Genomic DNA, 26,738 nt, shown 5'->3' with positions numbered 1-26,738 from the left:
TAGGTGACATCACCAGGTAACAAACCTGATGATGTCGCCTATGTGTCAAAACCAGAAACAATAAAGTTTTTTTGTGTGAAAAAATACCAAGTTCACTTATTCAATGATCATGACATTTCACAAATTAGAGCCTCAAACCATCAAATTCAAGATAACTAGTATCAAAAATGGACATATAATTGAGCTACATGAATAATAAATTTTTAATTGTTATGTGATCAGTACCTTATTTCCAAACATATACCTTAATACATATAGTATCTTAGTCATAACTAGTTATTACTTCCTCGTATTTGTAGATGCTTCTTTAACAAACAATTCTTAGCCTACTGTCTTCACTACCATTATCATCCTAAATATTGCCCAGATACGACAATGCTTCTTACATTGAACTGCTCCATATCTAAATAGCTTCCTATTTTAACATTCAACCTAGTATTCCTACTTTTTGAAAATTTTATCTTTTCATTAGCTCTTATATAGTTATAATGATGTATGTTCATCCCATTCTTTTCCCATCCATCAATGAATGTACTTAAATTTGAATTGCTGTTGCCCCCGCCTAATTCCAGTCTTAACTCAAGCCTTTCGATGCCTCTCACACTATTTTTTTGGTGTATTGTTAGTAATTTGATAAACCCACTGAAAGCTTAATTTTCTAAGCATTTACCCTCCTCCTAAACACCATTTAATTTGCTGAAAATGTTCTCATGGTCTTTAATTTTTATCCATCCCTATACAGTACAAATTTCTTAAGCGTGTTTTAGATTTTATTTTAAATGCATTAGTAACAGTTGCACCCATAATCTGCGGCAACCATGAATGTATTTATAATTGTATCAAGGATTCACCAGCATTTAACAACCTTAAGGCAAAAGAAACTGGCTGGCATATAGTTGGCTCTTTATCTTCAATGTGCTACAAATGTATGGGAATATAAGAAAAAAAGCATTGAAATTAGGACCCAATGAAATGGGCATCAGATTATATAACAAACTACCCAAAAGTATCAAGGATACAAAGGAAACTGCTGTATTCAGGCATAAATTAAAATATATCTACAGCACAGTATGTTCTACTCAGTTGACTAATAGCTCTGCAATAGTCATCACCAGTAAATTCATACTTGTAGTTTATAGCAATGGTCATGGTCTGATTTATGTTGGTGATCAATGATTTTTCTGAATAGATATTTCATGTGCATATTACAGCCAATTTTCATGGGTTTGTACCAAATATTATGTAACTGTGAGCATCATTTCTTTTATGTATCTTAATTTAGCCCGTGTCTTTGCTCCTTTTTGTCGTGCCTTATATCATGTACATACACCACCTACGTGGTATTCTTGTATTGTGACCTCTGGGCAAATAAAAAGTAATAATAATAAGCACAGGGTGAGGCAACATAACTTCCATTTTTCAAATGCAAAACGCTTTCAAAAAAGGTTATTTTGCTGCTCCCTGTATTTAGAATATAGGTAGCTTGTGACCAAAATGAGCTATCTATGATGTTTCAGCAACTCCTAGCCAATGAACTACATCAATACTTTTAAAAATTATATATAACGTTTGTAATGCTCCTGTCATGAATAAAATTACTGTTATTGTCTCTATCTATCAAATTTTCATGGTTTCCTGTGAAATTTAAAAGTTAAATGTGAATATTCAAATCTAAAAGGAAAATAAATTGTGAAAACCAAGTATGATATAACTGATAAGTATGAAATAAATTTAAATACGAGTTTTATAAAACATGACTTACCACAATCAACATAAGTACTTCATTAAATGAAGAGAATATAAATTATCATTTGAAGATGATTATGATGCAGCTTGAGACCAGATATATCAATCTATCAAATGCTTCCCATATGAACTAACAAGACACACCCCATTATCAACCTTTTATTAATAATGGGAGGTTATAGTCTGAATGGACATTTTAAAGATTGTTTTATATGTAATATTACCCTCTTACTTGGAGATTAATTCCATCAAATAACTAACTGCAAAATAAATGGCGAAAACAAGCAAAATAGTGTGAGAAAATTATTAAGAGATAAGAGTAATATAGTAACTAACTGCCTTCTTTAATTTCAGGCTCAATTTCTTTGTTATTCCTCCAAATCCTAAAATTCCTTCATTGAAAAATTCTTATCTAGTGGAATTAAAAAAATCTATCATTATCAAATAATTAATGCAAAAATGCATGGCTAAATTCAGTGTAAATCTATATTTCATTTAAAAATACAATACTATACAAAATTGTCTTGCACCGGACTTAATAATTATGTAGACATACCATGCCAATACATACACATTCTTAAACTTCAAATTACTGAAGTTAATTAATCTTGTAAATTACAGTGAAGTAGTAACAACACATTCTTTCAAACAGACATAACATCTGACTAAGTATGTGGTGAATTCCATTATATTTTTGACCTAACATACTTTGCCCGTACAGATTAAAAGCTTTCAAAATAATATAAAGATTGAGAAAATCAAAAATATAATTACAGTGCCCAATGTACCATGGAACATTACTATAGTCTCTCTATTTACAATAATAGACAATTATTAAGCTCATCAAATAATTAAAAAATGGCATCTTTAACTGTCAATATTATTAAAAATCATCTTAAAATCAAAAAAAAATATTCAAAAACAATTATCATAGGTCACAAAAATCTTCAAGCATGAAATTCATCCCAGGCAAGCATCCCTAACATTTTCTACAATATTTGAGCAATATAATTCATAACAATAAAAGATGAAAATTCCATAATAGCTATAATATTTAACCCTGGACCAACAAAAAGCACAAGACAAAGACCTAACCAATCATCTTAAAGATAAGATCACAGCTCAAAACATTATACATTTCCTAAGTATAGGATTCAGTCATTAAGATCAGACTTGGGTTGAGATGATGACAACTTGTCTATCTGCTTCCTAAAGGAATGATGCAAATTCCAGGATAAAGAACGCACCGCCCGGTAACAACGATCATGCCAGCTGCCTCGACGAGAGTCACCTCCACGTGATGAAGTGCAGCTTTCGGAATCATGGCACAGCCTGCTTGAAGTAGCACCACCTTCAGCTGCTCTGCTACCATTTTTATCACTCCCTTCATCCACCCTTTTACTTACACCCTCAAATTTCACGCTGGGACGTTTGGATTTGGAACTGCATTTGGCATCTGGTGTATCAACCTGCTGAAATAAGCCATTGAAGGATCATCGAATAACTATTGATCTCACACAGTTATTTTGTACGCAAATATGATAGGCAAAAACCAGAATAAATCAAATGCTGGGCCAGAGTGTCAAATGTTTTTAAGAATGCTAAATGGGACACAAACAGTGGTGAAGAGTTGGATGGAAATGTTAGGCATGATAAAGGTACCCATATGCTATGTTTGCTGCCTAAAATTAGATTAGATTATTAAATAATTTAGAAGCAGTAGTATTTTTAGGAATACATCATTAGAGTTTGCATGCATTATTTTAAGAATCTATATTAAATTCATACTATTGGAGTTTCATTTTGAAAGAAAGTCTGCACTTTACAAGGGAATCCATAATATTACAAATCTCTGAGAGTTTTAACCTCTCCTTCCTTGACTACTGGCAACCAATATCTACAAGAATGAAATTTCAATTCCGTCTTACGTCACTTTTGCACCTTTTACTCTGTAAGTTCTTAAGCCTATATTTATTAATTCATTCGACTTGAAATAACTTGGGAACTCAAAAAGTATTTATGCAGAAATTATTAAAATATTTTGAAATTGATGACAACACTTCTAAGAACAAAACTTATTCCCCAGTTTTAGTACCATTTCTTGGTGGCATGCACAACACAATCACCACCTAATTTTCACATAAGCAAATCATAGTCATCATGTCTCAATTCTACATGAGGCAGGAGTTGGCCTTTTCTTTGGGCTGCAGTGGAGTGCACATTCTTTTTCCTATCCCTTGGTCTTAGTAAGAGCATTTATATGTTTGCATTAAGTTGTGATTGAAAATCATAAGTTTTCTATCTTCATAACCAACAAAACAATTTATTTAAAATCTAGAAGTTAAATTTTTTGTTTTTATATTTTGAAATAAAAAGGTTGTACCAAACCAATAACCAAGCAGTTAACACAAATTTTTATTGTAAAATTAAATTTAAAAAACAAACCATAAAATGTTCATTCTTTTGTAACAGGGAGCATTTGTCCCTGGGTCAATAGAGGGCATAACTGGGGAAGCATTAGCCATATTATTTCCAAAGAAGTAATTTTCAATATACTTTTGCACATCAGATTCAATCACATCAACTGACAAAGTTCAAGTGACTTACTTTGCAGGCATTTTCTGGACCATGGATTGGCTTGCGTGACTCAGTGAATTCATTCCTCATTGGAAACAAACTGTCTGGAGAAATGATCACATTTGTGCTCTCCTGAAATAAATGTTGGTGGTCAATTGATTGAGTTTTCACATTGTAAAAACACTCAGGACATTAATTAAACTTTTAAATGGAAAAGGAAGCATGTAATTATGTTTGGAAAAAAACATTCCAATTCACAAAACTGATGAAAAACGGTTACATTAAATATAAATCCATTTAGTAATATCACACAATTTTAGAGAATATACATACACCATCAGAGTCATGATAACTTAGAAAAATCACCAGGAATATTAAGTTTGAGCGCATGAGCTATCATTTTTTATAAGTTTTAGTCATACTTGACCGACCAAATTTGAATCTTATTATGAATAGGTATCTAAAAACACAATAAACACTTTTAATGGACTTCCTACATGAAATGGGTGAAATTAGTTGTTGCACATAGATTGGAAAGTATTCAGATCCTCCTAAGTAAGACAAACAGAATCACCAACATCATATTACTTGAACCATGGAATAGTGGAATACACACTTCACATTTAAAATATGTTTCACATGCAGAAAATGAAAATAATTAACCACTCAATTAATCCATCCTCTAATCCTCAAGACTGTTTTTTATTCTTGGTATGTTTTCATTTTGATCTAAGAATTCCAAGAATGGGTGATCCTTGTTGTCATGGCTTGATTTTGGAAATGGAAAATACAGGTAATTTGCTTGGTGGCTTGTAAGGACGAAGCGGAGGTGATCAGAGAAGGAAACACAGCATGGCAAATATCACCTTAAACTGCATACATAAAGGTATTGAAGTGGAACCCTCTTGAAAATTTTTGGACAGTTCACTGTCACTCCAGAGCATGTTCCACCACACGGTGCCACTATTTCAGAATAAATTCAATCAAATTTAATTGTATGAAATTTAGTAACATTTGATGTATTGCTTTATGTTATCTAATTTAATTCTGCACAAACCAACACTTAATGATGGTTGTCGATATTCAGGGTCAATTTCTGATTTTAATAAAATATTATTTATTTCTTGGACATAACTAATGTTCCTGTCTAATATCAAGATCCACCACTGAGTGTCAACTCAATTTCGTCATTCACCATAACATATATTGCTCACATGCATTCACAAAAACATGCCCGAAGGATATAATGAACTTAAGTTTTGAGTTTCTTTCTCACCATCAGAGGATGAGAATGAACAAAAGAGGAGAGAAAGGATAGTGAAGGGAGACATACAAAAATAAAGAGGATTAGAGTGCATTTGAAGACATGTACAGCCAGAAAAAGTAAATGAGCCAAGGTGGTCAAATATTCATTCACCTAAGAAAATAACCCTCTCTCCTATGAATCAACTACAAGACTTTTTTAATTGAATGGAGGGAAGGATATCAATACACACAAAGAATGACAGCATGGTTGGTGGGGAAGATAAAAGGTATGGATTCCAAATAGAAATAAGATATTCTGGACCAGGCATTGAATTATAGAACTTCCGCTACCTTGGAAGATGTATTAGTCAAAAAACTATCTGGATTATATTATTAACTGAAAAATGATGCCATTATTAAATATCAAGTATATCAATTTTTCTCTTACCTTCAAAATGGATGTTGTGGCCACTTTTCTGACTTTATGAGGACTTGACTGATTTTGTACATCAATGTGACTTATTCCATGAGAGATGGCAGTTGTATCCTTACAAATTGGTTCCTCCAAACTCTCCTGGAAGCAGTAAGAAATAAGAAACAGTACATCTAGGTTATCTTTGATGAACAGGATTGGAATTCAAATTTAGTCAAGAGTGATTCAGAGAGTAGCTGGAAATTTAAATGAAATATGAGAAAATATTTAAGTAACAGCAAAAATGTTCCTTTGTTTTCCTTGTTTATTAATTTTTACACGCCGTGAACTAATGCAAGAGCATAAAACTGAGGGTTTCCGTAAATACCAAAAAATGATTACACTGTGATTTGATAAGTTTGTACAAGAAATGATATGAGATGAAAACAGTATATCTTTACTGCAAATTGTAATTCATCTACAGAATTTTTGAAGGAAAGCATTTAAGAAAGGATAAGAGCTTTTCTCAACCATTACCTTGGGGTAAGGCCTCTTCCTGTCATGCCTTGGTGACGAGCTCCCAGATTCACCCTGCCAGAGGCTGTATATGTCCCGTCCCCTCAGTGGCCTCTTTGAACTGCTCCCCTTCCTAAGGGTTTGCCGATGTTCATGAAATTGTCTCACTGCATCGGAGAGAGCAGCCACCCATGAGCCACTTTCATCTGGCGATGATGAGTACAGCACAAAACTCTCATTCAAACATGTCACCTGCAAGAAATAATACGCAAGGGTTTTCTCCATAAAATAGCTATATCACCTGAAATGCAACATTGTATGCCAATTTACGGCACTGTTTCTCATCCTGTTTGCTCTTGCTATGGGCACCTTGCCAAGGTAGATCAGACTGAAAGTATCTAAGGACACACCACAGTTTCCATCCTGAGGGGATATATCATGGTTAGTCAAGGGAATATCATATTTATGATATCACATAAAAGTAATGTGATTAGGAAAAAGAATAGGTCACTTTATTATGAGTAACAAGCAAATACAACCCAAGACTGCACAAGAGTAAAGAGGGAACTACTCAAGAGCTCTGTCTGCATCACTAACATAAGTCATTGTCCCTCATTAGTAACAACACTCCTTCACAGGGATACTACTTGATAAACTTTGGCTTTTTAATCACAATCCAATTAATTGTGTAGCATACCTAACTCTCAGCTGTTTCCACAGGCATTTAAACCCAAACACAAGGATCCCTCCTGCAACTTCCACCCTTGATTAATACTAATTGGAGTGGTATTTGTACTGATGAGAGCAGAGAATATGGTAGCAGAAAAAATTTACCCAGTTTTGTTTTTAATTTCTTTGAATCATGGGTCATCTGTTGTTTACTGGGAAATCAGCATATATTTTGGCAGTGTGACCCTCATGCTAGCATAAAGTGGGCTCATATTCAAGAATGAAATGTCCCTTTTTTACCAAGCAACTGCTGACAGTGTGTTGGAAAAGCCTATCCAACATATCACTTCCGAAGGTTATGAACATTCGTTAGGACATCAACTACCATGGAAAATGCCAAAGGAATGAAGAGTATTCACAAGAATAATACCAGTATCTATAACTCTCGCTTCCATATGGTGTAGAGCAGTGCATACATAATTAAATGCACAAGTCATCTACAGATAATTAGTATCAACAGAAATATTTTGCGAAGTTTAAAACTTCAAATTCAGATATTTTGATAGAGTAACAACATGCTTACCTTGAATATTGTCTTCCCCATAACCCATTGAACACGACACTTCTTCAATGGTAACACACAGGTGCATGCTAATGAATTTGGAGCTGATGGATCAGGATTCAAAAGTTTGCAGTAAAGAAGCATATCACTAAGCAGAATGAAATATCGAGGTTGTACCTTTCTGCCTTTTTGACAAACCTGCAAAAAATAAATATTAAATATTAGTCAGCTAATTCAGATAAATTATCATCCATCATCTAATTGAACTGCAGAATGCAGTCATGGCTCAGAAAGTATTTTCCCTTTCTAAATCATAAATTAGAGCTAATTGGCTGAGTTATTTGAGCAGATGGAAAATTGTCTCCCACAAAAGAGATTAAAAAGACATCATGACTGAGTTTTCAAAAATAAATCACCACTATTGTCCCCAAGCATCTTTCAAATTAGATATACTTGACCCTTGAACACAACTCAATACTCTCCCCTGGCCTCATCTACACTTTTGCCTCTTTCTTCTCAGCCCCTCATTACACCTCCCTGCATTTACATCAATACTCCCCTCCTTTAACCTCCTTCGTGGGTGTTTTTCCTGCGTGGGTTTTTACTAGTTGAGCAATGCCACGCTCTCCCTAGCTTTTCCCACAAACCTCATTCTTTGCTTAGACTTTCCTCATTTTATTGTACTCTATTTTCACTGTCATTTAATTTGAGTATATGTAGGTGTTTTCTTAATTTATATATGTATATGTATGTATGGGTGAATATGTGCGTAATTATGTATGTATTTATGTATGTGTATGCATGCATGTATGTATGTTTATGTGTGTATGCGTATATGTGTGTGGATATGTATGTTTATGTGTAGGTATGTGTATGCATATAGGTATGTATGTGTGTGTATGTGTATGTATGTGTGTGTATATATATATACTTTTTTCTTTTCGATGTGCAAATCTGTTCTAAATGAATTGATATCTGTCTATATGTATTTATGTGTACATATGAATGTAACTATAAGTTTAATGCCTAATATAATATGTAAAAGACGATGGGCTAAATGGAAGAAGGGACCATTTGGCCTCAATTTCGCCCAAATAAAGACCACTATCTATCTATCTATCTTTAACCTTCCCTAGGTGCATGCTAGGTGTCCCCTGCATGTTATGGCATTTGAGACTTCATATAATGGAATACCGATTAACTCAGATGTCAGCTACTTTACATAGTTACTACCATTGAATCAGCATGAATGTTAGTCCAACAGCAGACAGGTCGTCAAGGAATAGCTCAAAGAAACTCTTCTTGGAGGACTTTGGGGAAGAATTTCTCAGCACATTTCTTCAAGATAAAGAGTATATCTGAAGTTATTAGATTAGCCATCCTATGGATTCACTCAGATGTGTAGGAGTCTTATATGAAGATGACCATGGAGGTCTTTATTCCTCCACTACCAGGTGCAGCACTCAGCCTCCGGGGCCACATTCCATTGTTATGTTACAAGGACTCATTTTCATTTTTCGCTCCATCAGATTTCTTGAAACCAATAAGTTTCCAGTTGTCCGCCTCAAGAGCATTTTTAAAATGACTTAATCATTTAACAAGTCACCCCTCTGAGGTCAGATGACTTTGCAGCCACCTCATTTTGGAACAGATTTGCAGACTACCCTTGATCTGCCTCCTCCTACCACTTGACCTATCTGGAATGAGTGATCCTACTAGATGTGATTGATAAGTGCCCCCACTAGTACAGCTCCATGAGTCATAAGAACACACACATCCTTTCACCATGTCAAGGTTTTAATCAATGGGAAGGGCAAATTACTCATACAATAATGCTAATATTAGAACTCAATTCAAGAATTATTAACAAAATCTAGGTCAACTGAATATACTAATGACCATTTCATGGTCCTACCTCTAGAAGTATCCTGCGATACATATCTTCAAGTTGAAGTGTGAGTTATTAGATCACATGTTTCTAGAATGGCTAAATAGTAAACTGTAATTAGCAAATGATGAGGCACAGGATTGTCTTGTTTAAGACCACAGGTTTTCATTAAAAATATTTCACTTCCTGGTCATACTGGGGGCAAAACGTTTGGCGAGCATTGGTTAATCATTGTTCAGACTGCATCGCATCATCTCTAATTTATCAAGGCTGCTAGCAACCTTTCACAAAGAAATTCTGAGCCAAGAGATGTTGCTGGGATGATTTGAGAAACTTACATCAGCCAAAAGCGATGTAACATGGAATGAAACTGAAAACTGCTAATTTTGATAAGAATACCTGAAAAAACCAAAGACCCAATATGTATTTGTCATAGGTGTTTTACTTTAAGAAGAGAACTCTTATCCATAAATGATTTTATGCAGATAATTCAATACCATATCGTACACAATCTCTGAGACAATTCTCAAGTCAGTGTAAGGGCTATTATAACCTCCAAGAAAGTGCTCACTGTATTACTGTGTTGAACTTTAACTTCATTCTCCCCTTGTCATTATCCAACTTTATTTACATATTTTGAGCAAGATCTGAGATGAGATAAGAACTTATCAAGCTATAATCAAAACCACCAGAGAAAATAGACAAATGTCACTTCACCTTCATGAGCTTTCCAGCTTTAATGAATTTCCTTCCCGGAGAAATGATCAATGGTTTTCCTTTACATAAGGATCTCTGCAGAGCCAACATTTTTTGCATGTTCTCCTGCTCTTGGACTAAGGAGTTGATGTGCTGCGCCGCAGATTCAACTTGTTGAAATGAATCTGAAAATACGTAAGAATTCATTGGAATTGGCCCGATATATTACCTTGTATGGACAGATTTAAGATAGCAGCTAACCCTGTAACACAGCATAGTCAGGGTGTGACGTAGGAGTATGTGCGATAACTTCCTTGAGCAATAGGCAATATCTAGGCACTCGTTGAATTGGTGTAATCAACAGTGAAATTAATTTGGTAGAAACTTCAGGACGATTTTCTTGACTTTCAATGAATGCGCGGAGTACCGATGATTTCCTCTGCAACAACTAAAATTTTTAAACTTTAGAAAAAAAATTCAAATTTGCGGACAGCAGTATTTATTTGGGCCAAAATGGTACTTACATTAAGACGATTCAGAGCTCTTTCATAGTCATAGGCATAAACAGAATAAAGTTTCAAAAATGGAGCCAACTTGAGAAATGCTGCGGCAATATTCTCTTGATTGCACTTAAGCTCATTTAAAAGCTCTCCATTCACATAATATATGGTTTCTATATTACCAAATATTACGGTGTAATCCTCACTTGATATATAATTTTTCTGTTGTATTGGTTCCATAAAGTACTGTATCAATTCGGCCAATAGATAAATGTTTTCAGTAAACAGTGTCAATGGAAGGAACAGCAACACTAAAATAAACGTGCACAAAATTCATTGGGTACCTTCATTATTAATTCCAGATGACACAAATACGATGCTTCAGATGTTAAGATTTCATGTATAGCTTTAGAACGGAGATTTGTTTTTTTTAAGTCCTCATTTGGCCGAGGTGAATCCTCCAGGGCTGATAAAACTACAAACAGAGATAAAACAAAACATAGGTAGTATTTAGGTAATACCCCACCGATTATCGACTTTTCATATTCCTAGAAATAAAAAAGAGAAAATATATATTTTGATATATTTATTGACTTACCTTTCATACGAGTTTTTGTAGTCAATAAATTCCTTTCCAGAATTATATCTCTGAGTTCAGCACTTAGTTGCATTTGACTTATGGGAGTCCGGCACGTATCCATTGTTATTCAATATAATACACCAGAAATTTGCATTCAACCACAAATCCTGGAATAATAATTACTAATAAAAAATCCAATTCAAATTCTTTTAACTTACGCCCCGCGAGAGATTTAAATGAGGCGTATTCCAACCGCAACGGAAATTTACTTTTAAATGAGCATCGCCAAGCGCAAATTGGCAAAAGCCAATTCGTTGGAAATCATTCGACAGCATCTTTTAGGCTTTCTTCCTAAATGTATCTGTAGAGGTGGTTGGCAATGTTATCAGAACTGTTTCCGTATAATATTATAGCGATAATCCAAAAATTTTCGTATTTTGATTCTATAATATTGGCGAGGTGCGATACTACCGAAGTTTATGAGTTGACCAATAAGGAGAAAGATAGAAGCGGACAGAAGAGTTAACCAATAAGACTTCGCTTCCGACTGGTAGTTGAAACATGGTTTAAATACGTTGGAGTTCGAACGTATCATGGGAGTTTAAAGACTTTCTGAGTTGATTTTGGGACTTTAAATATTTTCATCTGTGATTTCAGCAGGAATCATAAACTTCTGTAGTCTTTCGTTTATAATTATCGGAGCGGTAAGAGGTTTAAATTATTCTCTAATGTTTAATTAGTTTTAAATAAGGGTAGGTGGTTATACGTGATCCACGTGAAAAATCAGATGGATAGGGCACCCCAGGCTTTGTTAGTTTGATAATAAGTATTAGATGAGTGCATGTGTGGTTCTTAAATTTAGTAATTGGGACAGTTTTGTTATAATTTTGTTTTATTTGAAGAAATTCCTTAACGTAAAATAGGTAGAAATTATTGAGGGCGAGGAGTTGTCGTCTTCCCTAAGTATTCTGTATATTTTCTGTGTTGATTTCATTTAGATGATTGGATTACAAAACTTTGTCATACTATCTACAAATTTGAATGTCTGTATGTATTCTTGTTTTTCATTAATATGATGTAATTTGAAGAGTTTTCTGTCAAGATAAATTCATTGAAATTATTGATTTTCAGGTAGCTCTCAGTCATGTTCCAAAACAAGGAAAATAGCCCCCCGGGTCCCAAGCAATGTATCAGTAACAGCAATCCAAGGACCCAACCCCATGCTAATAATGCGCCAGTGACCGCTAAAGATTGTGTTATCAATTCTTCGAAGCCTCTCGCTCATATTCAGTCTTACGAGTAGGTACTCTTCCCCAATTGTGTATTGCCCAATTGTCCGGCAAATTGCTAATTTTTTTCGCCTTCACAGGGTGAGCTCCTCTGCGGGGGTTCCTAGAAAGAAGAATGATATGCCTAAACCAAAGAACAATTCCACTCAGGGATGCAAATGTTCAGATCCTCAATCAGCCGAGAACTCTGCTAATTCAAGTTCAGAGCAGGAAGCCGAAACACAGCAGCAGAGATCTGACCGAAACATGGGTTTGCAGCCACCAACAAAAGGAGAGTGAGTTGCTTATACGTATATGCCCCTGATTATGACATTAAAATTCTTTGTTTAGTTGAGTTGGGAACAGTTTTCGTCGGTGAATGTGAAAGAATTATTATTATTCAACTCTCGGCGAATGTAATTATTAAGCTGGGGTTGTATTTTCTTCAAATCGGTGCACTCTGAAGACAGTATATATTTTCGTAAAATATATTCAGAAGACGAATATATCCTATGATCTCTTTCATGTAAATGATTAATAGTCGCACCGATTCAAATACCAATTTTTTTATTTGATTGGATATGACTCTTGACCAGCCTTTTAATTTTCAAGGCGTATGTGTTGTAGTATTGTGGTTATGAAATTTCCATCCCTGTGAATTGGACATTTCAGTTGTCCGAATTAATGTTAAATATTACTTCAAGATGTGGCAAAAAATGCGCTTTGGACTGAAGGTGAAACATTTTTTTCCTATGTTTTGTTTAACATCATATACGTACTACATACATCATACAATATAGGGCCTTGGGACTTCTCACTATCCAAACTTTATTTATATTAAGCCTCTAGATGTAAACTTATTCTCAAGATACGAATTGTGATGAAATGAAAATGCATTGTGAGCGAAAATGTATTAAACGCCATTCAAGGAATGCACCTCAAGGAAGCTGTTGTTCGCACCAATGTATGAATTTCCTGCAATCCAATACAGTTGAAATATTCAGGAAACCAGATTTTTATAGATGTAGCTGAAGGAGTATCTTTCCCTTAATCTTGTAGAAATAAAGTTGTGGAAGATGGAAGCTCCACTACTTGTCTGGATGATGATGTATCTCAAAACATGATCCGTTTAAAAGCTCGGAGTTATCACAAAGGCCTTCCTCTGAAATGAATAAATGAAATAGTCATCATTAGCAGTAGCAAAGACACTTACAATGTGTTTAAAGGCAGTACATGATGATTAGAGAATTTCAAGACTTTTCCACAGTACCTACAGTGGTGCTAGACATGGATATTTTGTTAGTGCTAAGAAAGATGCAGTTGAAAAATCTATAAATAAGTTTTTAGAAACTGATTGACTCAGAAGATAACTGCTGCAACCAGATTGGTTATTTTAAATTAAATCCTAAATAAACTTTCACCTCCAAGAGAAATGGCATTGCCAGAACATAGGCTAGTACAAGATTTGAGACTTAAATGCGCTCTTTTTTGCCAATGCCAGTGGTGACCTGAAGATAAAATCTCTGTTGGTATGTCAATCTGTAAATCCATGTCTTCAAAAATCAGCATGTCAATAGGCGCAATCTTGGAGTTATGTGGAGAGCTAATATCCAAGCCTGGCCAAACAAGCAATTATTTTCCAACTTTTTTTGCTCCCACCCTTAAACAATATCCACCAGACAAGGACATATCTAAAAAAAAATTCTTCTTTTATGAGATTAATGTTCCAGCACATCCACTGCAAATGGAGGAAGATTTTTAAGAAGTAATATAATACCATGTCACTCTTGTAAAAAATGAACCAATAAGTCTCTTGCCTCTTCAAAAAACTTTGTACCAAAGGTGTTTTCCATAGATGTTTCAAAGTTACCATGAGTGCAGAATTAGCCATCGGGGAATTCAGGAATAATCAGATAAACTTTTTTCATTGTTTGCCTCTTATTAGCCAGACATGGGAAGACATTTCTATGAGATAACTTGCTTACCTCAGCCGGGAAAAAGTATTGGCCTAGATGCATAGAAGTGACTTAGGAAGGACCGATAATGAATTTTGTTGAAATTATAGATAGAGCGTGCATTTGGAAGTTAGTGAAACACACAGAGTTGGTAGAGGAACACAATTTGGAGCTTACTGCCTAAGGGTAACGTAAGCTAACAAAAGAGAGAAAAAAAGAAAGGAAAGAGGAACAAAAGCAAATGTATTCAAATTACAAAGACCTGTAGGACAACTACCAAATAATTTACAAAACACAATCCAGGAGCCTACTCAACATCAAGTCCTTCATCTCCGAGTACTTCCTTCATTCTGTCCAACATCCCTATCCTGTTCCTTCCCTTCCCTCGTTTGGCTAACATTCTCCCCCCATTTAGTCTTCAGCATCCCATTGCCAATCAATTTGCCCTTCATCCATTTTTCCTGGCTCCTTAGGATTTCTCCTAATAAACCCCTCTCCTCGCCCACCATATCTAGTACTTCCTCATTCGTTTTACTTTGTCCATTTTACCTTCTCCCTGTCTCTTCTCCTGCTTCAATGACTACGTTTCCGCACTGTACATAACTATACTCCATATCAGGGTTTTGACAAGTCTTTACTTAATATCCTTACTCAACGTCCCCGTCATCAACTCCCTCCTCCTTGTTGTGAAAGCCTCTTTGCCTAGCGCAATTCCTCTCCTTACGTCCCTACTACTTTGACCGTGTTGGTCCAAGACACTACCGAGATACGTAAACTGTTCTACCTGCTCTAGTTTTTGCCCTCCTATTTTAACGTTTAGCTTAGCCTTTTTCTTTCTAGAAAATCGCATAAACTTTGTTTCATTTATATTGATTCTCATCCTATACCTGTCGCACTGAATTTCCAGTTCACTCAGCGATTCTTGCAACCCCTTGGCTGACTGACAAACTAAAGCTTGGTCATCGGCGAATCCAACTGATTTTACAAATTCCCCGCCCACTTTCATTTCTACTGCCAGTTCTTCCCATGCCTCTTTAATCATTTCCTCCACATATACATTGAACAGCAATGGTGATAATGGGCAACCCTGCCTTACACCTCTTCCTAATACTGCCCATCCGAACTCCCCGTTCCCCACTCGCACCTGAGCAGTCTGAGACATGTACAGGTTGAGAATTAGCCTCCTTTCCCTCCAATCTATTCCTATTTTCTGCAATATACCCATTAGTTTTTCCCAAGTCACTCTATCAAATGCTTTTTCGTAATCTACATAACAGACAAACGTGTTCCGATTGTATTCAGGTTGATAACTGAGGTTAGAGGCTGCTTCAACCTTTCTATGAATGTTGTTTTTTTACTCCCTCAGGCATCATTCTTACTGTTTTTGTTTTACTTGCCTCCTACATAATCTCCTTACTTTTTATCTGTGAAAAGAATAAATACTAGTTGTATGTACTTTTAACATGTGTACAATTTATCAAAAACTTAAAGTATATCTAATCTATTCACTGTACTGTTACCAACATTTTCTCTATGAATATGCAATATATTATTGTGTTTATGTTTATATGCGCTTATGCTTTATCTGTTAACCTTCAGAGATGTGACTTTATTACTTCTGTTTAAAAGGTCATCGAAACAATCTATGATTTTGGTGTATCCTGTTGATATTTCGGCAAAGTAGGACTATAAGCTATGTATAAGTTTGTATGAATTGTAAATGTAGTGTTTTATTTACCTCTAACTTTAATCTATTTTCAGCAAAAGGTGGACACTGTCAGACTTTGAAATAGGGCGTCCATTAGGAAAAGGAAAGTTTGGGAATGTGTACCTAGCAAGAGAGAAGCAGTCCAAGTTCATAGTTGCCTTGAAAGTGCTGTTCAAGGACCAAATATTGGCAGCCAATGTTGAGCATCAGTTGAGGCGAGAAATAGAAATCCAGAGTCATTTAAGGTATCCCTTCTTATTTTACTTTGTAGTTTGTTCAGCCATTAATTTCGGTTCCTTCAGTCTGTGAAGAAGTGAAGAAATAAATATGAAACTCCTTGTTAACTCTCATAACCGTGAAAACTTGAAAATGTGAAGGCAATCAACACTTGTTAATTTTTGTGTTGCTAATAGAAGTAGACTCTCATATTGTAAAGTATCCTTATGTATCCCCTTCATTTAGCGGTTTCCTCTTCCAACCAAGACAAATTGTATGAACATGCAGGAGTGCATCATTTCTCTTGAGTTATTAATGAATGACTAGGAAAATGTCAAATGGGCTCCTATGGAGACAGATTGGGATGTTGTGGTGACAAATGTACTGGCTTCCCACGTCTAGGGCCTGGGTTCAAAACTCTGTGGTGACTGGATTTTTCATTGGTATCCCGATCCCTACTTGGGGTGCCCTGAGGAGAGCAATTGTAGTGAATTTGCCATCTGTCAGGTGGGACATTAAATTGTGGACCCCTTGGTGTCTTTAATTAAGTATGGGGTGTTACCAATGCCAGGCTTCTCTCCACTCTTCCTTCATTACCTGAAAAATCTTACACATTCTGAGTTACCCATCTATCCTCAATGGCTTAAATGGCCTCAGCTGGCAGTCGCCTCCTCTAACATTTACTAGCGACTACCCTATGAATACTCAATATAACAAAGTTCCCGAATTATCTCATTTGCCATTGAACCGTCATGTTCTGTTAAACACCTGCCAATTTCATCTTCTTGTGAAGAAAATAATGATGGAACTCTGTTGTTATCCTCTTATTGTTTTAGAAATACCAAATCTAATGCAATGTGAACTCCGAAAATATGTTCTTATCTGAAATAAAGAATAATATTTATGGTAACATCAGTATCAAGAAAAACTGCGGATAACTTGATTCCTTAGACTCATTAATACTGCCCTACTTGTAAAAATGTCAACCTTGTCATTTCTTTATTTAACCAACATTACTTGAAGGGTTTTACTCATGTAACTGTTCAATGCACTGCTGTTAAAACTGCTGCTGCCCTTTATAGCCCTCTGCTTGTTCACCTGTGAGTACTTCTCCAGATATTTTTTCTACAAAATCTTGATCTTTAAGTATTACTGATTTCTTTGAAAGGATATTAATATGAAAGTAAATAAGTGACCTTAAACCATATTTGTGTTCCAAATTATCTGCCTTGTGAACTATGGGATATTCCAAAGAAACTGCGGGAGATGCCCCAACAGTAACTTTTAACGGAGTCATCCGCTAATGTGCATTTCAATGCAACAAATTCAGAGTGTAAAAGTCATTCGCCAACAGAGATCCCGGTCAAGGTGAATGATTTTTACACTCTGAAATTGTTGCATTGAACTATGGGATATTTATTCATCTTTTAACTTAATTACAGTCCATAAAATGTTGTTTGTGCAAGTATTTTTAGATTTGTAGCTGGTTGCATTTCAACTATCTACTTAAGCAGGTCCATGCCAATGAAATAGTACAACTCCATCTGACATGCAATATATTATTGTATTCTGTTATTGATTATTTCCAGGCACCCTAACATTATACGGATGTTCAGCTACTTTCACGATGAGAAGAGAGTTTATATCATCTTGGAGTTTGCACCCAAAGGCGAGCTTTTCAAGCACCTCAAGCTAGAGCCAAACAGTAGATTTGATGAGCAGAGGTAAAGATAATGTATCTGTTATTGATTGTATACCTTCGCAGATGGTAGAAATTTTAAGGTTCCTTGCAAAAATGTCGTCTCAATTATTTTTTGCATTATGCATTAAGGTCAAGACAATTGTTGCTGTTCCTTTCCCATATGCTCATGCATACAGTCCAAATTGGTCTCCATAAAAATCAATGCAATTAAAACATCATACATTGCTGGTCAAAACTCTTTGTACACCATGATCATTCACAGTTTCAGGGATAAGGAATTGATGAACATGGATATTAAATCCAAGCATGAGATAATATTTAATGATTCAACAAGACAAAGGTTGGACTAAAAGTTGGAGTGAATAATTTAATTTTGAATTGAATTCATCTTTCCAGCAATTGGATGCTTTGTAGACTGCAATTTTCATGTTAGCCTTAGTTGAAGCCATATAATGGTGTGAAAGTTGGTTCAAAGAAATTTTATGGCAAACTGATCTAAATCTCAAGTTGTTCACCATCCTGGCTTCTTCAGAACTATTTTTTTATTATTTTTTAAATTTTAGAACTGCCAAAGAAAAAGCATATTTGTGTTATTTTGTCTCTCTGGTATATAATTATTTTTGGTATGATTTTGAACTTCTTATTCCCTCAGGACAGCTGTGTACATGGCTCAACTAGCAAGTGCACTACAGTATTGCCATAAAAAGAAAGTCATTCATCGTGATATCAAACCAGAGAACCTGTTGCTTGGTGCCAAGGGTGAGCTGAAGATTGCAGACTTTGGCTGGTCAGTCCATGCACCATCATCTAGGTAAGAACTCAAGCAGAAAGCTGCATATTCAGGGGTGATGAAATTAGACCAGCCTCATGGCTCAATGCGTGAGCTATGTCTGAAATCATCATTTTCTCAGTTGATTCCCCTCCCTTCAAAATGCTTTCTCCCAGTAATTCTCATCCAGTTCTACTGAGGGAATGAAAAGGATTATCTTGTGCTTTATGTTGAAACAAATGGTAATTTTCAGAGACCAGCAGATGATCTTACGAAACAAAACAAAAGGCTACAATGGGTAGTTGTTGTCCTTTTCTAATGGTTAATAGAGCTTTGTGGCTATTCCCACCAGCAAGTCAGCACTTAAATCTGGGTTCTTTTGGAGAAGTACATCAGAAGAAAAATTACCCAATATGCATAAAAATCTCCCAATGGAAAAGTAATCCCCATTTTAATATTCTTCCAGCACTTGACATTTTTTATGAAACATCCAATTGCATTGGTAACTTTTTGTTTACCGCACATTGTTATACTGAATTTTGGATTGATCTATTTGATATTTTGAAGCCGTATATATATTTATCAGTGTTAATATATTTGAAAAATTTTATAATTAAAAAAATCTCAACAGCCGTGTAAAAAATACATGTGAAAACAATATTGTACTCCTTCACTTTCCTACTTTAACATACTTTTGACATCTCTAAACTGTGCGAAAGTGATATCTATACCAGATCTCCAAAAAAACTCAAATGTAAAGGCATTTATACATTTCATTTCATTGCAGCTTTTCCATTGGAAAATTTCATGCTACCAACTCATCTTCAATTCAGTGCTCTTGGATAACAAAAGGGATATGTATATATAAAGCAAACATTAGATAGAGCTATAGGAGTCATTTATTTATTGCTTCAAATGATTGCAGTATGAAAATAAAATCAAGCAATATTGCAAAATTCTGAGAATTTCACTTCAAAATACAAATACTGCTTTAAGTTCAGTTATACGCATTAGGAAAATAAAAGCAAAGCTATGTGTAATGTGGTCTAAATGACTTTAAAAACAATTACTCAACACCTAACACTTGAAAATTCTTCAGAATTGAGTTAAAATATCGGACCCAAATATAATGGCTAGTATTTTCAATGAATATTTCACCACCATTTGTCAGACAGAATATACCAGCAATGAACCTTCATCCTTAATTTCATTTAATTCTAATATCGACCATCAGTCATTTTAATCAAGGCCAGCTAATGGAAAAGAAATCCTCAGTATTGTTAAAGCTTGAAGAATTACATTAGTTATTTCAGGCTTGACTTTGTGGAATTTATCCATTTTGGAAAGAAAAATTCCAGCTTTGTTAATATTTTTAACCTTATAACCCAGGTGTCAATACATTACCTGAAGATGATATTATGAATTGAAACCTGGGTCGCAAGATTAAAACATTGGGTGGAATTAACAAAGATGTAATTTTTCTTTCCATGGAAGATTACATTTTCATCTGGTTTTGATGGCTTATCAAATTGTGTTGAAACACTATGCCAAGTCTTATTTTAATCCAACTTTTGGGTATTGGCAACAAGGCTTGCCAAATGAAAATTCCCAGATATATTACAGTTAAAGTTAAACCCTTATTCAAAAAAGGGGACAAAATAATGAGAGCTACAGACCTATCTCCCTCTTTATCTTCTTTTTCAAAGGATTCAGAAAAAGCAGTGTACTACTCTATCTTTCTTTGAAGAAAATCTTATATTATCTAAACATCAATTTGGTTTTAGGAAAATTAAATCCATCATTTATGCCTTATTTATCCTTCCTGGTAGTATTTTTAGAGGCCAAGGATTGTTAAGAATTTGCCCGTGGCTAATTTATCAATCTCAAAAAAAAGCTTTTGATGTAGTAAATTACTTTGAAATTTTTAAGAAATTGAGTACATTAGGGGTAAGAGTAAGGCTAACCAATGGTTTCACCCCTATCTAAAAGACAGAAAAAAATGGTAACAATAAATACGATTATTTCAGAGGCCCTTCCTCTAAATTTTGTGGTACCCTAAGGCTCAATTCTTAATCCTGTTTTTAGTCTTCATAAATGGTCTACCCGATTATCTACCATAAAATGAACCTGTCATATTTTCAGGTGACACAAGCATTATATTGACAGTGAACAGCTGTAAACTATTACAGCATAGAGTTAATCAAACCCAAAGTAATTTATGATTGTTAAAATCAAATGAATTACATCTCAATGCTGATAAGAGGATCATCTTAGGATCTCTCTGAGAAAAAGACAGTGCCATTTAGTATAGCATTAAATAAACTGAACATCAAACTAAATTTTAGGCATTTGGATTTATTCTAATTTATCATGGAAAAAACAGGAAAATTAAGATCACACTGCTATACAAAGCTTGTTTTAGCTGAATCTACCTCTGTGCAGGTTCTTCAGGGTGCCTATCATGGGTATATCCACTCAAGAATTACCTTCAGAGTTTCCCTTTGGGGATCGTCACTTCAAATGAAAACTTACTTCTGATGCATATATGAATTTCAAAATAACGGGTTGAAATGAAACAGAAATGAATTGAAAAATAAAACAGGTACCATTAAAAACTAAAGTGATGTATGCCAAACTCAACATTTTGCCATTACCATGCATTTATACATGGTGGGGTAGAATGGGCTCCCAAGTTTCAAAAAATCACTGAAGAGCACGCAGGTGAATTAGTGGAGTGGTAGTAGTGGGGTTAGCTGGGGAAACGATGCCATTTTCAGTGGTCACCATGCAGTGGTCTGGTAAGCGTTGAGGCTTTGTTTTAGAAACATTCTTTAAGAACAATAATAGTGTGGTGGCGATGCAGAGGGCACTGTGGTCTAGCGATGAGGTACATTTTCACCTCTCCGGCAAAGCAAACAAGCAAAACATTTTCGTTACTGAGCGACTTACAATCCTCGTGGACTTCGCCCAAGATATCTTCATAGCCCCAAAGTAACAGTTTGGTGTGATGTGCCCTCCATAGGCATTATTGTTCCCTACTTTTTTGAATCCCAATGCTCAACTGTAACTGTGATATCTGTGCGCTATTGTGAGACGTTGGAGAACTTTTTACTCCCCAAAATGGAAGATTATGGTGAGGAATATGACACAGAAGCCTTTTGGTGTCAACAGGATAGTGCCACGGCTCATACTGTCCATCGTTCACGACAAATCCTGCAAGTATAATTTCCCAGCCGCCTGATCTCCGGATGAGGGGATGTTCCATGGCCCCCTCGCTCCACGGATTTGAGCCTATGTAATTTTTTTCTGTGAGGATATCTCAAAGCTGAGGGTTACTTAGTTCAACCGAGGACCTTGGAAGCTCTTAAGGAGACAATTACAGATGTAATTGCTGGAGTAACACAAGATATACTGAGAAGAGTTTTCGGAAACTTTTTTGAATGATTCAACATGTGCATCGCTCACCAAGGTCGTCACCTGGATGAAATAAATTTCAAAAGCTGAAGATAAAAAATGGCTTTTGATTTAGTTTTCAGAAATAAAAACCATTTTTAATTATTTTGGTTGGTTTTTTTTACAATTCACCCATCAAATCGGGGAGTCCAATCTGCCCCACCCTGTATAAATGCATGATACTGGCAAAATGTTGAGTTTGGCGTGTGTCCCTTTATTTCTTAATGGAACCTGCTTTATTACTTTTTAAATTCGTTTCTGAATATAAAATATTTGTTCATTCGAAGCAAGGATATGATATAATGGATACAGTGACTTTCATACACAAAAACTATAATTCCTTTGTAAAAAATTCATATTTCCATAATTACAGTTCAATTGCAATGAAACAATTCATTTAAACAGCTTTAGAATTTCAAAATGTCTCAACAGCATCAAGTACCAAGGATTCAAACTTGTCAAGAAACTACCATCTGCAATTAAATGCCTATTTATGCTGATGCATCATGCAAAAGAATGCACAAAATCATATACTGGTCTGCTTAAGCTTTTATGAAAAACTAAGTGAAAGCCAGGCCATAAATTCCAGAAGTCAAATAAGCAAAACGTCGAACAGCAAAAGAATACACAAAATAAATACAGAAGTGTGTAAATCATGTCAATTATGAAAACAAGAGTAATTCCTAAAATAAAAATGAAAGTCAAGAAAGTTACCAAGACAGCTCGTAGCAGCTATGAGCTGGCAGCCATGAGAGAGAATTCTGATGAGAGGGGTGCATAAAAGGGAGATTGGACTCTCCCATCCCTAGAGGGTGTGCACAAAAAATATACCATGCATACTCTTTTTCTATCGTAAAAAAACCATAAACACTGTAATCAACCCAAATGTTGTTTTGGTGGGTGTGTGTGGTAGAGTTCACCCAAGGCTATGCCCAATGGAAGGTGAAGTTTACACATCAAAGTGGTGGGGCCAGATCCTTTTCCTGAGCCACCTATGGCGTCCGAGGAAGTTCTGGTACCCGAAAAATCACACAGCTTGGGTTAAGCTGAGGGTGCCTGGGAAACGAACCCAGGCCCTTCTGGTCAGTAGTCCAATACTCTACCCCTGGATGCTGCATCCCCCTTTTTCTACAGTAATAGAAAATAATACTTTATGTCAGGGTGGTCACTCCATCAGGGAAGTCTGATAAAAGGCGGTGATTACTCAATTCCTTCAAAAACTTGTGGGTCAACGTGGAAAATGGTTGAACTTATGGAAAAGTCTCTCCTTTAGTTATAAGATCATTCCAGATATACCATAGGCTATAATGTTTGCAGACTGTGAAAAAAAATAAAATTATAGTTGTACAGGCCCAGTGAAAACACAGGTGCCTGTTGTAGGCGAAGCATTGATGAAAAAACCACAAAGAAGTGTGCTCAAATTCAAAACAGGAGAAAAATCAGGAAAAAGGATGTCACATTTGTGATGAAACTTTCTAGGAGTGCTTACCCTCACTCAAATCTTCAATATCCTTATTTGTCTTCCATCACAGCCTCTATAAGATTTTTTTATGATTGGAGTTGTGGTAACTATCATTTGATCTTTCTGATCTTCTGTTTTCTGAGCAGTTTATGCGTGATAATTTATACATGATCTGTTTTCGTGTCATTTTTCAGGAGGGCAACATTGTGCGGAACTCTGGATTATCTCCCTCCTGAGATGGTGGAGGGAAAAACTCACGATAAGCAGGTGGACCTTTGGAGTCTTGGGGTACTCTGCTATGAGTGTTTGGTAGGGAAGCCTCCTTTTGAAGCGGCATCTTTTGAAGAAACATACCTGAATATCAGACAAGTCAGATACAGATTCCCGCCACATGTGTCTATGGGTGCCAGGGATCTCATTTCAAGGGTAATGTTTGGTGCTTCTCTATAAAATTTATCAATAAGGAGTAGGTGTTTTAATTAGTCCTAAGAAATTGAGTGAATGAGCATGTTGCATGTATAAAATGGTAGTTTTCATGTTGTCATCCATTCAATTAGGGATGACTACCAGAGATCAAAACTTTTACACCGTATTTTGATGTCACTTTGGGAGCATAGTTCAGTAATGTGTTTACTAAAACTAATGGAAACATCAGGATTGTTTGAGATTGAAATGCTTTTTTGTATCCTTCAGAAAAAATACAACTTCACTGTTCATTTTTGATTGAGTGTTTGGACTTGTATGCTTGGTCTTATTAAATTGCATGTGGAATGTCCTGTCCCACAAGGCACTCTCTTGTTCACTTAGGAAATTAATCAAGTACTGCCATGCTCTTTCGCTTACATGCGTGCCCTGCTGACCTCTTTTGTCCCCAATTCTACCACAGACTAAATGTAACACATAGAAACCAAGATGTTTTGCATTAGAATCTTTACTAATACTAACCTCTAAACTAAGGATCTGAGGGAGGTACTGGGTTGAAGTGAAGGTACTGTGGTTGCTAGTTTGGCTGATAGTAGATCTACTTTGGCTGGGAAAGAACCAGCATTAATTATCCAATCAATATATTTAGTTTGATGGTTGGGAAATTTTAAGGGTGTACCATTCCTACAAAAGAATTCAATATTCCATAATTCATTGTGAATTTATTTTTTTTAAGTATTGAATTTTGAAATGGTACTTATGATTTTCCATTCACCGCTGCCTAGGATAATATTAAATGCATTCTTATGATGTGAGATATGATTCATCACCTTCTTGAAATCCCCTTAAATTTAAATTAAAGATGGCCTTTCTTAGGTTGGTAGTTGCTGGGCTTTGTAAAAAATAGCATTATTTTATTTTTTTGGTTAAAAAAAGTTGAAAAAAAATATTTTTCATGTACTCTTCCCATCCATAATGATTTTTAATCTGAAAATTAAGGCAATTATTTTTCTTATGCCGCAGCTACTTGTGAAAGATCCAGCAGCAAGACTGCCTCTAAATGTTGTTCTACAGCACCCCTGGATAAAAGGCAAGGGAAATGCTGACATGCCAGCACAAGTGTCTGCTCCAGATGCAAAGAAAAAGACTGAAGCAACTGCAGTGTAGTGAGGATTTAGTGTTGTCTCCTTTTTTACTAAGCCTATTTCTATTTTTTACTCCGAATTATTTCATTCTATTTGGCTATTTTTGTTTTAGTGGGATGCCTTTTTGAAAATTTTCAGGTATTAAGATTGTTATTTTTAACATGTTGATGCTTGATCCTATAGCAGCAGTGATTTTCACCATGCTGGGGCAGGCAATTCTGTTGTAAATGATTTTTAAAATGTTTGTGAAAGTCATTGTAAATTAATTATGTATGAAATAAAGTATTTATAATATGCCATATCAAATTATTTTCATGGATCATTCTTCATATTTTTGTGAATATTTATTGTCTAGCAACCAACTTAATGAATATACAAGCTTCTTATTTATCAACTTGATTGGGGCGAGATTGCGATGAGACTGTAGTCCCTTCTTTTACCTAACCATTACTCATTACATTAAAAACAATTACAAACACCCAAGCCCTAAGTAGAGGAAAACCTACAGAGGGCTATTTAGGGTATTTCAGAATATTGATAGTCACCTTAAAACGTTACATAGATACGCTGTAAAATAATTCTGTTTAATTTAACATAATGATGAGGTAAGGAACTCAGTACTACTATTCTTTGATTGTAATCCATTGTTACATAAACGTTAATTTTCCGAATTTTATAGTTAAAACTAAAATAAAGATGATTATATTTAAAATTAGCAGTTTTCTGTGGAATTGTTACTGTAATCAAGGAATGTTGAACTAGTATGGTTCAATTGCATTTGACAAATTCAAAGCGAATGAAAAAACTTTTAAATTGCCATTTTAGTAGGTATTATGAAAACGTTGGAAAATATCTTGAAAATGATTTGGTAATTTTGAAGGTTTGTTGCTCCTCGCATTCTAAAGTACGTACCCATAGGGGTTAACGTAAAAATATGCATTCAAACCACGTATTTTAAAATTGGCGGCACACTTTCGGCAAGTCGACCATTATTCTTGTCATTCTTCCACGTGAAGTATTGGAAATAATTTCTTTCTTCAGTTTTCTTGAGGTTAGATTTTATTCATTGTTTCATATTATAGTTGGCGCCATTGAAATTTATTCAATACGCTTAAATTGACGAAATTGAGTTTATTTTCACTTATTGTAATAAATATTGAATTTTAATGAAATTTCGAGTAAATAAATTCATGATATTTCGTATATAATACGAATAAAGGCGTCACAAGTATTTATTCAATCCATC

At 35.2% G+C, this 26,738-nt stretch overlaps 2 protein-coding genes across 3 annotated transcripts; one reads left to right on the top strand and one right to left on the bottom strand.

Annotated features, from left to right (window-relative positions):
* Positions 1-2,591: 2,591 nt before the first annotated feature.
* On the bottom strand, positions 2,592-11,589 carry LOC139692261 (rho guanine nucleotide exchange factor 39-like). The gene is made up of 10 exons (XM_071590341.1): positions 11,410-11,589; positions 11,156-11,286; positions 10,836-11,057; positions 10,573-10,759; positions 10,333-10,496; positions 7,749-7,925; positions 6,518-6,748; positions 6,017-6,142; positions 4,354-4,455; positions 2,592-3,218 (listed from the first exon to the last, which is right to left on the bottom strand). Exons 1-10 carry the CDS (start codon positions 11,510-11,512, stop codon positions 2,901-2,903), a joined length of 1,761 nt encoding a protein of 586 aa, XP_071446442.1. The 5' UTR covers positions 11,513-11,589; the 3' UTR covers positions 2,592-2,900.
* Positions 11,590-11,781: 192 nt separating this feature from the next.
* Positions 11,782-25,769, top strand: LOC139691990 (aurora kinase C-like). Of its 2 annotated transcripts, XM_071589984.1 has the most exons (9): positions 11,898-11,941; positions 12,049-12,095; positions 12,523-12,690; positions 12,761-12,955; positions 16,376-16,567; positions 18,128-18,262; positions 18,893-19,051; positions 24,119-24,350; positions 25,371-25,769. In XM_071589984.1, the coding sequence occupies exons 3-9, from the start codon at positions 12,536-12,538 to the stop codon at positions 25,512-25,514; spliced, it is 1,212 nt and encodes a 403-aa protein (XP_071446085.1). In that variant the 5' UTR covers positions 11,898-11,941; positions 12,049-12,095; positions 12,523-12,535; the 3' UTR covers positions 25,515-25,769. The 2 variants fall into 2 exon arrangements, with proteins under 2 accessions (XP_071446084.1, XP_071446085.1); XM_071589983.1 differs by having other exon boundaries at positions 11,782-12,095.
* Positions 25,770-26,738: the final 969 nt, after the last annotated feature.

The sequence above is a fragment of the Hetaerina americana genome, unplaced genomic scaffold (assembly GCF_022747635.1).
Source record: "Hetaerina americana unplaced genomic scaffold, ioHetAmer1.1.p SCAF_4, whole genome shotgun sequence".
Taxonomy (NCBI): Eukaryota; Metazoa; Arthropoda; class Insecta; order Odonata; family Calopterygidae; genus Hetaerina; species Hetaerina americana.
Note: the sequence above shows the minus strand (reverse complement) of the source record. Positions and strands in the feature narration are given on the sequence as shown.

Bases quoted from the DNA above. Each gene is read 5' to 3' on its own strand.
- LOC139692261 (XM_071590341.1), bottom strand. From the start codon at position 11,512: ATGGATACGTGCCGGACTCCCATAAGTCAAATGCAACTAAGTGCTGAA. The intron at 11,058-11,155 runs GTACCCAATGAA...GAATTGATACAG, and splicing joins ATCTGGAATTAATAATGAAG to TACTTTATGGAACCAATACA. The intron at 6,749-7,748 runs GTAAGCATGTTG...TATTTCTTGCAG, and splicing joins TGGGGAAGACAATATTCAAG to GTGACATGTTTGAATGAGAG.
- LOC139691990 (XM_071589983.1), top strand. From the start codon at position 12,536: ATGTTCCAAAACAAGGAAAATAGCCCCCCGGGTCCCAAGCAATGTATC. The intron at 16,568-18,127 runs GTATCCCTTCTT...GATTATTTCCAG, and splicing joins GAAATCCAGAGTCATTTAAG to GCACCCTAACATTATACGGA. The intron at 18,263-18,892 runs GTAAAGATAATG...TTATTCCCTCAG, and splicing joins AGTAGATTTGATGAGCAGAG to GACAGCTGTGTACATGGCTC.